General features: G+C 42.2%; 1 protein-coding gene across 1 annotated transcript in view; it reads right to left on the bottom strand.

The window, feature by feature from the left end:
* NGFR (nerve growth factor receptor) overlaps positions 1–4,875 on the bottom strand; it is a 108,397-nt gene extending 103,522 nt beyond the window's left edge. Inside the window, exon 1 of the mRNA XM_063959860.1 lies at positions 4,717–4,875. Within this exon, the coding sequence (XP_063815930.1) occupies positions 4,717–4,752 (36 nt within the window). The 5' untranslated portion in view covers positions 4,753–4,875. The remainder of the gene's footprint in view (positions 1–4,716) is intronic.
* Positions 4,876–13,755: the final 8,880 nt, after the last annotated feature.

The following is a 13,755-nucleotide window of genomic DNA, read 5'->3' as shown; positions in this document are numbered from 1 at the left end:
GAACAAGGGCCCAGATTTATCAAGCCTTGGAGAGTGATAAATAGCACTGTGATAAAGTACCAACCAAACACAGCCTGTGACACTGAAGTTAGGCTCTGATTGGTTGATACTTTATTACTCTCTGAAGCTTGATAAATGGGAGCCAAATTACTGTAGCGGTAATTATAGAAGAGCAGACGTTTGCACAACATGCGTGGAGGAGTGGGCAGAGTAAGGCCATGGGAAGGAGTTAGGCAGAGTGAGGGTGTACCGCAGCTGGTGGTCTTGTAGTCTTACTCTATACTTTTAAGGTATACCATGTTGCACATTCATATGGCACTTCATCAAGGTGGCACATTGTCCACATGTCCTATTCTGAGCTTGATGGCCAATTAAGGTGCAACTGTGAAATACCAAGAAGTTTGGTGTGTTGTCATTATGTCAACATTGACAGTGCTGACATTCATAACATTGACATTGTCATAAGGTCAACAGTGAAAATGTCAACATTCATAATGTTGACATGGCATAAGCTGATGTGTTCATTATGCCAGCACAGTGAATGTTGACAGATACACAATGTCCAACGTACATGTGAGTGTTAGGTTTGGGCTGCAGTTAGGGTAGGGTTAATGCCAACTGTAGACAACACCTAGTATAAATCAGGCCCAACATGGTGTCAGCAGCTATAACCATTCTTTTGCCCTGAAATATGCCTGTTTGCCCTGAAATTTGCCTCTATTTACCCTTAAATATGCTTCTTTTGCCTGAAATATGCCTCTGTTTGCCCTGAAATATGCCTCTATTTTCCTTGAAATATGCTTCTTTTGCCTGAAATATGCCTCTGTTTTTATGCTTCTTTTGCCTGAAATATGCCTCTGTTTGCCCTGAAATATGCTTCTTTTGCCTTGAAATAATCGTTTAAGAGGAAGGAGGGATTCAGATATTAAAGCAGTAACTGCTGTAACCTAAATTATTCACCACTGCAAATTGTGTCTCAAGCTGAGAGCCCAGCACACACAGAGCAAATAGACAAGTATTTGGGTGTGAACCTATGTACACACAGAAGTGGGCACTATAGAGCTAAATGTACCATTGCAGTGTGCCATTTGGTGATCAGAGGTTCCTGAAAGTAACTCAAATTGTGTCTGCAAAGAAGCTTCCAGACCCTTGATTCGGTTTGTATTTAATACTATGATTCCTGTTTACCTATGCACTTTACATTTCTATTCATATTACTTATAATACGAAACTGTGGACCTGTACAAAGTATGATAATATAAGTAGTTTGTGAATTATATGGGATCGTGGCAACCCATGGAAAGTAGCACACAGTGGGCCATGTGTGTGCCCCTACCTATAGGTTAAGAACACATTTTCTATCACTTTAAACTCCTCATAGTCTAATTGTAGTCCTGCAGCGTCACTTGTCAAAATATGCATTATATTAAACTGAACACTGACACTACTGAAGTGTTGTGACCCATAAATATCATTATGTTTGTTTCACATTCTTTAAATAATCACTAGAACTAGCAGCATTTTCTCTCGTACATTACTGAAATTCCCATGAGAGTTTAGTGACATCTTATTCTCAACTGCAATGGAGGAAAGGCTACGCTAATCTGTCATGAATCACAGTACTTGTAAAACCCCACATTCATATCTACCACTTACAGTAGTTAAACAAATAAAACCATTTACTTCCTTCCTAGCCCATCCAGACAGCAGCTGGTCCACAAGCCATTCACTCAGCTCCTCTACATTACATTAGCTAGGCATCAACATCATTCATCTAATATACATAGCACAACTGTACTAGTACACACTAGTCCTTTTCAGATAAGCATTCCTTGTTAACTACAGTATGTAGAAGTCACCAACCCACAGAAGTAACATGATATAGAGATTAGCATCCAATAGAAGTAGTACTATACAGATCCAACTCACTTACAATGTGGAAATAATAGTACTGTTAAAACATTTTACTTATTACAAATAATCCACACATTCACATGTAGCCAATCACATGCAGCCAAATATGCAGGGTGGAGGTTTCTTATTCATCCAAAATGTGTCAGGTGCATTCCTAGGTGTTTAATAGCTGATATGCTTTGTGGAGAGCTTGCCTTTAAAAGCCTGAGTGCAGGTAAGCCTGAAACCATGAAGCATATTGTAATGGATACATTAACGTTATAGCGATTACCAGATTTACAACTATGAGGGATAGATTAGGACTGATCAGATGAGAAAGACTTTGGTGCAGTTGGTCATTTTATCATAAAAAAAAAAAAAGCTTACATTGTTCAGAATGTGTGTGTTAAGTACAGAACTTCACAACTTCTTTGAATTTTATTTAAACAGCATGGGCACATACCACATGTACCTCAGCTATAGGAGTGCACACATGACTGTAATATGTTTTCTTTATGTGCACCAACTAGCACTTTATGTCTAGTCCACTAGAAAAAAACATATAAGCTTGTTGACCTTGTTTATTATCCATTCAGTGGTGTTAATCTAAACATCCAGATGACATCCAGATACAGAGAGTCTTCCAATTCTTTTTCTTCTTTTTTTTTGCTAGGGACAGCAAAGGTTCATACTAGTGAAAGTCTCTTCTTTGGCTTATTAATTTTCTGAAAAGGTACACCTCTAATAAATGTGATTTGGCAAATTATTTGGGGAGTGATGTAACTAAAAAGAAACATGAGGCTAGCTAAGACAAACGTATGTCAAATTGTGCACAGCTTTTACATTCCCAAAAGTTAAGAGTTCCGTCTCTCTCTTCCTAGAACACTCCAAATAAATGACATCTTCTGCAACTTAAAAATTCTATCTACAGTAGCTGAACCTCTCATTTCCATCCAAACCCAGAAACACCCACTTGTGTTAAGGTTCCATTCAGAATACTTCTTCCCAATTCATAAACACAGATCATTCCCTCAGCTATCCCAGCCCACCTCGATGAAGTCTGTATCACAGTCCTTTCCAGAAGTCACCTCCCAAATCATGCTCCTGCGAAATCTCCGAACCATATAAAACACACTTATGCCAAAACTTAGCATGCAGAGAAAATCATGATGTAATTATAATTATTTCGGACCTACATCAGCAAAATCTGTGCATCAGTGCTAACCTTCAGAGGAACCTATGGATCCAGTGTGTGGAGATGGGTGTTTACTAATCATATAAAGACATTTATTATTAAAGCTGCATTTAAATATGTAATGAATCAAAATACTCCTTTAAAAAATAACAAGGTGGTTAACTTATTGCCGTGTCGAAACGGGTCCGTGTGCGATGTGAAAGGTCCTTTGTTGAATTAGCGGGTCGCCTGACCCGGTAATTCAACCCGGTAAAAAAGAAGGGTTATTACCGGGTTGATTACCGGGTCAGGCGCAGTGTGAATGGGAGCCGTTCCGATGCGACACGGCTCCCATTCACAGCATAGGCAGAGGCGGCGCAGGAGATGAGCTCATCTCCCGGCGGCGCCTCCACCCCCGCCCCTGCTGTTGATGCGCCCTCCGCTGCTATGGCAACCGACCCGGTATATTGCCGGGTTGGAAAGCCAGCAACGGAGCGCAAATGCCGGATCCCACCCGGTAAGTACACGTTTCTCTTACCGGCATTTGCGATCTGAATGCAGCATTAACTTCCAACAAAATTAATTAGGAAATTCAAGTTTACAATTGCAGCTGATCTTGTAAGACAGATATACACATATTGTTTGATAATAAACAAAACATTAAATTCTCTAACTAGTGAAAATATATAATTGGATGTGGGGGGGAGGGGGAGGGGAGTACACAAATCATTTTATACCCCTTACACAACATTATTTTATAATGAGAGACTCCTAAGTTATATAGGGGTAATGTATAAGGTTAATGTACTCTGAATATATATCTTTCCCACGCAGGTGTGATACTGTACATAAGAAAATGCTGACGATGGTACTGAATGGACACGAGCAACAGAGGGGAGGAGGAGCAGCCGGGAGACAGAGAGTGACAGTTTCCATGCACCAACTAACCAATTGATATATTCCATTAATGGATTTTTACAAAGGGAGGGGGTGAAAGGTTTGGGACTAGCTCCTAGATTGAAGGGCATGCATTGTGCAGCTTGTGCTGAAATCTGAGTATGTAGGGTTTTGTGTGCGCAGTAATAGGAAGGTAATTATCACCACTGCATTATCCACAAGCCAAACCCTTATACAATGCAGATCTGTGCTAGTAAGGTTTACTGCAAGGCATGCAGTGCATAAACACAGACCATCTCTGCTCACACCACCAACACTATAAAAATCTACAATAAAACTGCATGTACAGTAGTAACAGACTTTCCTCTCTAAAATCCTCTAGCAACACAACATTAACACATGGGTGGTGTTAAGAGGGCTGACAGCTACAGGGTCAGCCTTAAACGACACTTCTACAATGAAAATGACAAATTGATGATAGCTGAGTAATCTACTGTGACATCCCAGAGAAAAAAAATATTATTGCACGAATGAAGCAATTAGTTTTAGAATGAACAAACAATATATACAGATAGATACTTGCAAAAAGAGAAAGTGACAGTGAGAAGTGTATGGATAATATAGGACAGCAATATAAATATATATATATATATATATATATATATATATATATATATAGCATAAGAAAAATAAATCTGTATAGTAGAGCATTGGAACTGAACACTGGGTGAGAAATACAAATCTGTACTTACTGTGCTACATAAGATGACAAGCAGTGGGGCTTCCATTCTTGTGGTCCTGTAAAGCTGATGGCTGTGGGGAGAGATAGGCAGATACAGAATGCAGCTCCACGATTCAGCTACACCTGCCCCTAAAGCCCTGAGAAGCCTACCCCTTCTGTATAAGGAGAACCATCCCCTCAGCTGTCCTCCCACTGGCTGCAGTCAGTCCCACAGACACACCAGCCCCCCGCCTACACAGCAAGCGAGGACTGGCTGTCAGGGCTGGATTTAGGGAATAATGTTTGGATCCTAGCCCCGAAAACACTTAACTACTAATTATTTCAAAGAAAACAAAAGACAAAAAAAAAAAGATGCAGCATTTTCGTTCGTCCTTTTGTTTATGCTGTTTGTTGGGCTTTCTGTCGTTCTCACTTGGGGTTTGGCAGGAAAAGTCAGTGCATTACGCTGTGCTGCTTTTATGGGGAAAGTGATGTGCTGTGTGTGGGATGATTATTTCTCTGATAAAAGATTGACCTACACATTCAACCACCGTTGTGTATCAGAACATAATATGGAAGTATCAGTCACTGTATTTCAGATTACAGTATAATAACAATAAAACCACGTTTTTTTTCAGCAACATTACTGATCCACTTTCATTACAATAAATAACGTATTCCTATATGCATAACTGTGCTATATAGAGGCTGTACTAAAAATATTTCTTTGCACCCAGCCTACAGATAGATGTGTCCTTATTCTCCTAGTCTATGGGGGTCATTCCGAGTTGTTCGCTCGCAAGCTGCTTTTAGCAGCTTTGCACACGCTAAGCTGCCGCCTACTGGGAGTAAATCTTAGCTTATCAAAATTGCGAACGAAAGATTAGCAGAATTGCGAATAGACACTTCTTAGCAGTTTCTGAGTAGCTCCAGACTTACTCGGCATCTGCGATCAGTTCAGTCAGTTTCGTTCCTGGTTTGACGTCACAAACACACCCAGCGTTCGCCCAGACACTCCTCCGTTTCTCCAGCCACTCCCGCGTTTTTCCCAGAAACGGTAGCGTTTTTTCGCACACACCCATAAAACGGCCAGTTTCCGCCCAGAAACACCCACTTCCTGTCAATCACATTACGATCACCAGAACGAAGAAAAAACCTCGTAATGCCGTGAGTAGAATACCTAACTGCATAGCAAATTTACTTGGCGCAGTCGCACTGTGGACATTGCGCATGCGCATTAGCGTATAATCGCTCCGTTGCGAGAAAAAAATAATGAGCGAACAACTCGGAATGACCCCCTATATGCATTGTATGGAACGAGATGCATATTTGCTAAAGTGCGGGAAGTGTTGTTGCTCATGGCAACCAATCAGATTCTAGCTATTATCTTCTAGAAGGTGCTAGATAAATGATAAGAAGAATCTGATTGGTTGCTCTAGGCAACATCTCCACTTCTAAAAACTTAATGTAGTAAATATACCTCATGGTGTTACTTACATAGTTTCTGACTTTTGTGTCTTTTTCACACTGCATCATATTGAGGATAGGTAAGTGACGACACGTGTAAGCGCGTTGTGACACAATTCTGCGCATTACCCAGCGTAGACATTCCTACATTATCTATAACCCTATATTTATTTTGGCGTTGCTCAAAAGACGCATCATTTAATTAGTTGCATGGTTCCAAGCACTAAATGAAAGCATTTATATGGACAGGAAAACCTCACTGGTTAATGGCTAATAGATATGTAAACAAAAAATTAACATTTCTCTCCCATAATTACCTATTATGCATGCAGCCATAGATTCCTTGCGCTTAATTGTATTGACCTCATGTTGCATTGGGTTGTAAAGGACTCCAGAAACATGGGTCTGATTGATAGATGTACGCAAATCTGAAGTTTTGTGTACATATACGATTGTTGTTGATTAGCGCATCAGCAGTATCTGTACTGTGCATGTGCAGATCTAATTCTGTAAGATCGCTCGAAGTGCCCCCTAAGCCGCAGGTCACTTGAGGGCGGGGAGGAAGCACGTCAGGGTCCACTTCCCAAAACACAGGCCAGTGTCTGCATCTTCCAGTGCAGATTTATTGGCCTGAGCGGCAGAGATGAAGTCGCCATTTGAGTATTCTTATAGGCCCTACACACTGGGCGACATGAGTGAAAGATATGAACGATCTTGTTCATTAATGAACGAGATACCGTTCATATCTTTCAGTGTGGAGGCACCAGCGATGAACAATGCACGGCCTCGCGCTCGTTCATCACTGGTGCCCCGTCGCTTGTGCATGCAGTCCAATATGGACTATCTCGTCCATATTTGCCTGCACTGCTATGGAGCCGGGTGACGGGGGGAGTGAAGAAACTTCACTCCCGCCGTAACTGCTCCCACCCCACCCCCTTACCCCCCCGCCGCGGGGTCGCCCATCGGCCGTATCTGCCGTCGGGCAGCTCGGCGGCGCATCGCGCAGTGTGTAGGGCCCTTTAGGGTTGCTCAGATGGCCGATGCTGCGACCAGTGGTCACGATAATGATCTGATGCTGCGTTTTCGGGTTGCAGCTCTTGGATCTCCCATGCTGGCAGTGGCTGTCTTGTGCCCTCAAATGCCTCCTGCAGCAATGAGTGAACTGCGTCCATCTCTGAACCAAGCCCCTTAAGGAAACAGAACATGCAAAGATTAGAAAATATTTTCAGTTTGGTTTTTTAAATCACACCTTTATTTTATTATAACATAAAATAAAAATGTGAAATCTTACCATTGATCAACGAAAATATTTAGCAATATCAAATAACAAAATAATGACATTTACAATTGTATTCATCACCCCAATGTATTGATAGTGTACTTGATAGAAACACCTTTAGCTGCAGTCACAGCTGTTAGTCTGTTTGGATGCGTTCCTATCACCACATCTGCACACTGCACTCTTCCCTGATTGATTTTTTCTTTTTTTGCAATGCTGCAGAACTCCAATAGGTTGGGGGCCATTGGCGAACAGATATTTTCAAATATTTCAAAGAATTCTCAATGGGATTGAGGTCTGCGATTTGTGAGTCACTCCAGGATACCGGAGTTTTGTATTTAAGCCATGCCAATTTGGCTTTTGCTATATTCTTTGGGTCACTATCCTGCTGGAATATAAAGCTCAAATCTTTTGCAAACTGCAGCTGCTTGGTTTTCCTCCAAGATATCTGTACATCTTGCTTCATCCTTTTTGGCCTTTATTTTGCAAGGTTTTCCAGTCCATCAAGCAAAGAAGCATCCCATGGTATTATGCTCCAACGACAGTTGCTAATTGTATATGGGCACTGCATTGAGCTGGCTGTCACTTGCTGTGGTATGCAGGGTCCTGCCTTGTGTCCTTCATTGTTGCTGCTGCCTGGTGTCTTCCCCTGTTCCCCACCAGTATGCTGCCCATCTCATTCATAACATTCTTATACAGCTTGTAGTTAGTGTCAGAGGTCTCATACAAAGGCAGTTTAACCAGCGCTATCTGTTTGGACATCGAACATTCCCATTTGCCCAAGATAACAGAGACCTGGTCAGATATTGCTCCTACCTCTACCTGGCACAGTTGAGTATTCATAGCCAGATACCCTGGGTTTGGCTTGCAACAAACATACAGCCTGGTGCCGAAGGAGAGCCCAAAAGTTTCAATCTAGACCTCAGACTATAAAATCTTCCTTCACTTTTCATTTAAGACGTAAACATATTTTTTCTGACAATCTAGGCAAGATTACATAACTGTTTTCTTCAATAATGATTTTTCTTTTGTCTCCCTTGTATAAATCACAGATTCAAGAAGTGATGAGGCTATTATTGAACACTTTCTACTGTCTTGCATGAGTTGGCGACTTGCCGTATACCTCTTGGTGGTTTTCCTAACAAATCCACCTAGCATGGATGCTTTGAAGAATGGCCTGTGTCCTGTTCTATGCAGATTTCCTATACATGATCCATCCATTTCTTCATGATTTAATTATCACTGCAACGGGGGATAATAAAAGTCCTTCAATTTTCAACTAGGTGCTTTTTAGTAATATTTTCTCGAGATTGCTTTAAATGTTCTTTGACCCTGATGATAGAACTCTTGTTTGTAAACCCACTAAATGTGGAACCTTACAGATAGGTAGGTAGGTATAGTTGTTCTCAGATGGATTCTAGTTAATAAATAATATAACCCCTAAAGACAAATTGCTTAAAGGCTTGTTTAGTTGTATCTTTTATTTATTTATTTTATTTTATTTATCCCCAGTTATTTACATAGTGCACACATATTCCGCAGTGCTTTTACAGAGCATATTTGACATTTACTCACATGTCTTCTCATTCTTCACTTTCCCTTCCTCCTGACCCCGGTTCATCATTGCTGTGTGACCATATCATACAGCCCTCCAAGAACCTTTGCAATCTGGCGGACAACTATGCAATAGATAGCACCTTTCCTTGTGTATTATAATTATTATTTTGTATACATGCCTATTTCCCTATAGGTTGTAAGCCTGCGAGCAGGGCCTTCCTACCTCTGTGACTGTTTGTTATCACCCAGTTTGTTATTGTTTCCAAATGTAAAGCGCAACGGAATTTGCTGCGCTATATAAGAAACTGTTAATAAATAATAATAAATACATTTACATCAGTCCCTGCCCCAGTGGAGCTTACAATCTATATTCCCTATCACATGCACATGCACACACATTCACGTTAGGGTTCATGCTGGAATCCAATTAACCTACCAGTGTATTTTTTTTTTTTTTGGGGGGGGGATTGTGGGAGGAAATCGGAGTACTCGGAGGCAACCCACGCAAGTATGGGGAGAATATACAAACTCCACACAGTTAGGGCTATGGTGGGAATTGAACCCTTGACCTCAGTGCTGTGATGCAGTAATGCTAAACATCCACCATCCGTACTGCCCATAATTAAGTGGGTTGTTGTTGTTTTGACATTTTAAAATATTTAGTGCTGGCTGGCGGTAAGAATTCCTAGAAAAATCCATTTTGATTGAATGACATAAAGAAATAAAATGCCAAAGGGGCAAATAGCTACTGTACACTGATAGCTATAGTATAAATATAGGCTCATCATTTCTGAAGCAGAAGCGCAGTATTTCTTTATGACATGAATTTGTCCATATGATTCCTTCTTTTGGCTGCCATAGCATTTGTTTCTGTATGTGAACCTACAATAACTTTTTCAACCCTTATCTACCCTGAAATTTACATAATGTTAAATGGCATACATTTTTCAATTGTAACATTAAAAACAAACAAAAAACAAACAAACGGGGGGTACTGACGGGAGAGATATGTGCAGAGCGATCTTAACACAGACCGCTCAGCACACTTCTCTCCCCCTGCTCAGCACAGCGCGATGTGCTGAGCGAGGGGGGGGGGGGGGGGGGGACAGACGGGGGCTGCTCACTTCACACAGCGGTGAAGTGAGCGACCCGCTAGATTGAGCCTACATGCAGGCTCAATCTAGCACTGGCGATAGCGATGCTCTGGGCCGTGCATCACTATCGCTGGGGGGCATACACACAACAGATCCGTGCTTAAAATCTAAGCAATCTTGTCAGATTGCTTAGATTTTAAACACAGATCTCTCCGTGTGTACCCCCCTAAACAATATAATATCCATTTCTATTTACATTTTCCAAGATATCACCAGGCCTACTGTTAGGTTTTCAAATTATGGGGGACATTTACTAAGCAGTGATATAAGTGGAGAAGTGAGCCAGTGGAGAAATTGCCCCATCAACTAATCAGCAGCTCTGTATCATTTTACAGTATGCAAATTATAGATGTTACTTCAGTGCTGATTGGTTCCCATGGGCAACTTCTCCACTGGCTCACTTCTCCGCTCTTATCACTGCTTAGTAAATGTCCCCCTATGTTTTTTAAGTATAATAATTTGTTTCATTACATGTTCTGATGCCTATGTTGCATACGTACACTAAATATATTTATTTGACATTGATGCTTTCTTCTGTACCTTTTAGCCATACACCATAGATAACCAGTGGTGCAGGGGGGGGGAAGGGGGTACTAATTACCCGGGCCAAGGTCTGCTGGAAGGGCCCAATGGGGATCCAGGTTCTGCCCCCCCCTCCCCCCCTCCTTAGCTGGCAGCAGCAGCTGCAGCTTTTCTCCTCAGCCGGGCTGCTGTGTGCTGGGTTGCAGTTTGGCCAGGGAGGTGCTTAAAATACCAATTTTTCTAAGTTATTTTTCTAAGGGTACATGGCCACGCCTCCTGTGATTAGGACATGCCCCCTGAAAAGTACCTGGGCCCAGCCGGGCTCTGTACTGCCCTGTAGATAACTGGATGTCTGGATGATAGATCTACAGTGTTTAGGTAGACAATCGGTCAATACCATATGGTCAACATGCATTAGGTCGACAGGTACAAAAGGTCAAAAAGTACAAAACATCGACAGATGAAAGGTAGACAGTGCTTAAAATCGTCAAGTACAAAAGAACGATAGTTTCAAAAGGTCGACATGACAATGGTCGACACACAAATGGTGTTTTGGGGTATTTTTTCATGTTTTCCCAACACTTGCTTGTTTTACTATCCACATGGACTACGATTGGGAATAGTAACCTTGCCCGAAGCATGTAGAGCAGACCGAGCCAACGAGGGTATGCATTTCTACTGATGGTGGTTACATTACCAAACATTCAAGATGTGACCCAAAAACTGAAGAAAAAAACTTGTGTTGACCAATGTGACATTGACCTCATTCAAACTGGAATATTCAATTTGCCCCGAAGAGACCAAACCCCCGATGTTTCTTTGGGTGTTGCGGTCAGGCTATTTGATTAGCTCGGTCGGTAAAACGTACTGTTTCACCCGTAAACACACAGGTTCAGTGAAACCTGTTTGTTAACGGTTGAAATAGATCCGAAAACGGAGTTTTTATCAGGGTGAAACAAAATCCCCGATAAGCCGCGGCATACTCCATCTTATCGGGGCTAATTAGATAGCCCACCGCCTGCGAGACTTATCACCCGACAGTGACGGGTCAAATTGAATATCCCCCTAAGTGTCAATAGGCTGTTTCCACATTAAAAAACAAACCCTTTTTTTTTTCTTTTGCTGTACAGCAAATTGGGTTAAATGTCCTGATTTCAGGATGGCAAGACAGCATCCTAAAGTTAAGACATTCCTGATGAGCCCAAATGGTTGGGATGTACTGTATATGCTAACCACTATCTTCCTGTGCTTGAGCAAGTTAGTGTGATAGCTCATGGACAGTGGGCCAGTAAAAAAGAAATAAACTGCTATTAGTAGCTAGACTAACATGTGTATGTCATTGTCACTTGTTGCTAGAGTACTTTGAAATGTGCACATCCCTTGTGGTGGAATGTAGCACATCATTGCCAAGGAGTACAATATGATACACATGGGCAAACTACCATAGGTGCAGGGGATGCGACTGCTATGGGGCCCGAGTTGTCTTTGGGTCCCGAGCCTTCCCCTGCACCTAGTTGCTGAGTGAGCCCCGGCGCTGGCATCTTTTACCTTTAGGTGTGCTCCTGCACTGCAGCCACACCTGCTCACCCAGCCGCCAGCTCCGCCTCTCCTGAGTACTAACTAATGCTGGGAGGAGGCATGGGTGATCCTGCAGGGACATCCCTGGACCAAAGGCATGCCTCCTCTCAGCGTCTGTGAGGAGACACGAGGTGGAGCCGGGCCGGCCGGGAGAGCGGATGAGGCAGCAGTGTAACCCCAATGGTGAGAGCTGCGGGGAAGGGGTTCTTTGGAGTAATCCACGAGGGGGAAGGGGGGGGCATGCACGGCGGCAGCAGCGGGAGGTGGACCTGTGCCGCGGCATGGAAGTGTGCTATGGGGCCCCGTCTGGTATAGCTACGCCCCTGATGATACATGTCAATAATTTAGCATATTTTTCAAAATACAGATGTGTCCTCATTTACCCATCCTTTTTGCTCCATATAGCGTGAGATTCATGGCGCGATTTTGACACTCCACCACGGTTAGCAACTTTCAGACTTTCATACCACATAGCCTCTTTTTGCACTGCAGCTGCATACTAAAATGATTGTAGTGTACTAGGTACTGAGGATTTGTACTTTTATCACAATCAGACGCTTTGTTGCATTCACATTGCAAAAGAGACAAATTCTGTGAAATACTAAGCAATGGGTCACATGGCGTAGCTTACTCACATTTTTCGTGGCACGTCAAATAATCGTTTTTGGCTAGTTTAGTAAGGACACATCTGTAAATACCACTATTTTCTTTCCATACACAAATCTTATCAGATATATACCACTCTTTGGTACAGTCACCATGGGCGTAGCTACCACAGGTGCAGGCAGTGCAGCTGCTATGGGGGCCAGAGCTGATAGAGGCCACCTTCCCTGACACAGTTACATGTGTTATATACATTTTTTGCCATTGGGTAGTATGTAGGGGTGCATTTAAACTTTTTCCTTGGGGCCTGCATTATATATAGGTATGCCCCTGGACCTGCTTATTGTAGTGTGGTATAAAATGAACTGGAGGGCAGTTTAATGTCATATAATGTGAACCGGGGCACTGTAACGAGGCACAATATGAACGGGAAGTACTAAATATCATAATGTGAATTGGGGGTACTGTGCGGCATAATGTGTACTGGCAGCTCTGAAATGTGACATAGGGTGAACTTAAGCACTAGTGCGATTCATAAAAGAAACTAGGGCACTACTATGGGACATAACATTAAATAAGGCTATACTATGGTTCAGAAAATGAACTAGGGCACTGTCTATTATAGGGCATAAAATTAACAACTGCTGCAGAGAAGTGTCTCTCTAGAAGCATTGGGATGGGGGCCCCTTCAAAATGATGCTATGGGGCCCACAAAGTTCTGGCTCCGCCCCTGACAGTCACTATTTCAATAGTAAGGGGCTCATTTATTTTTAGGTAGAGTATAGTTTCTCATTTCCAGACCTTTATGATTGTGACTATTTTGTAATATATATCTGGAACTGTTTAGGTGATATCTGCTCTGTATGTTTACACAGGCAAGTCAGACATGAGATTTATGACAGTGCATTTT

The sequence above is a fragment of the Pseudophryne corroboree genome, chromosome 3, assembly GCF_028390025.1.
Source record: "Pseudophryne corroboree isolate aPseCor3 chromosome 3, aPseCor3.hap2, whole genome shotgun sequence".
Lineage (NCBI taxonomy): Eukaryota > Metazoa > Chordata > Amphibia > Anura > Myobatrachidae > Pseudophryne > Pseudophryne corroboree.
This window is presented reverse-complemented; position numbering and strand designations above follow the sequence as displayed.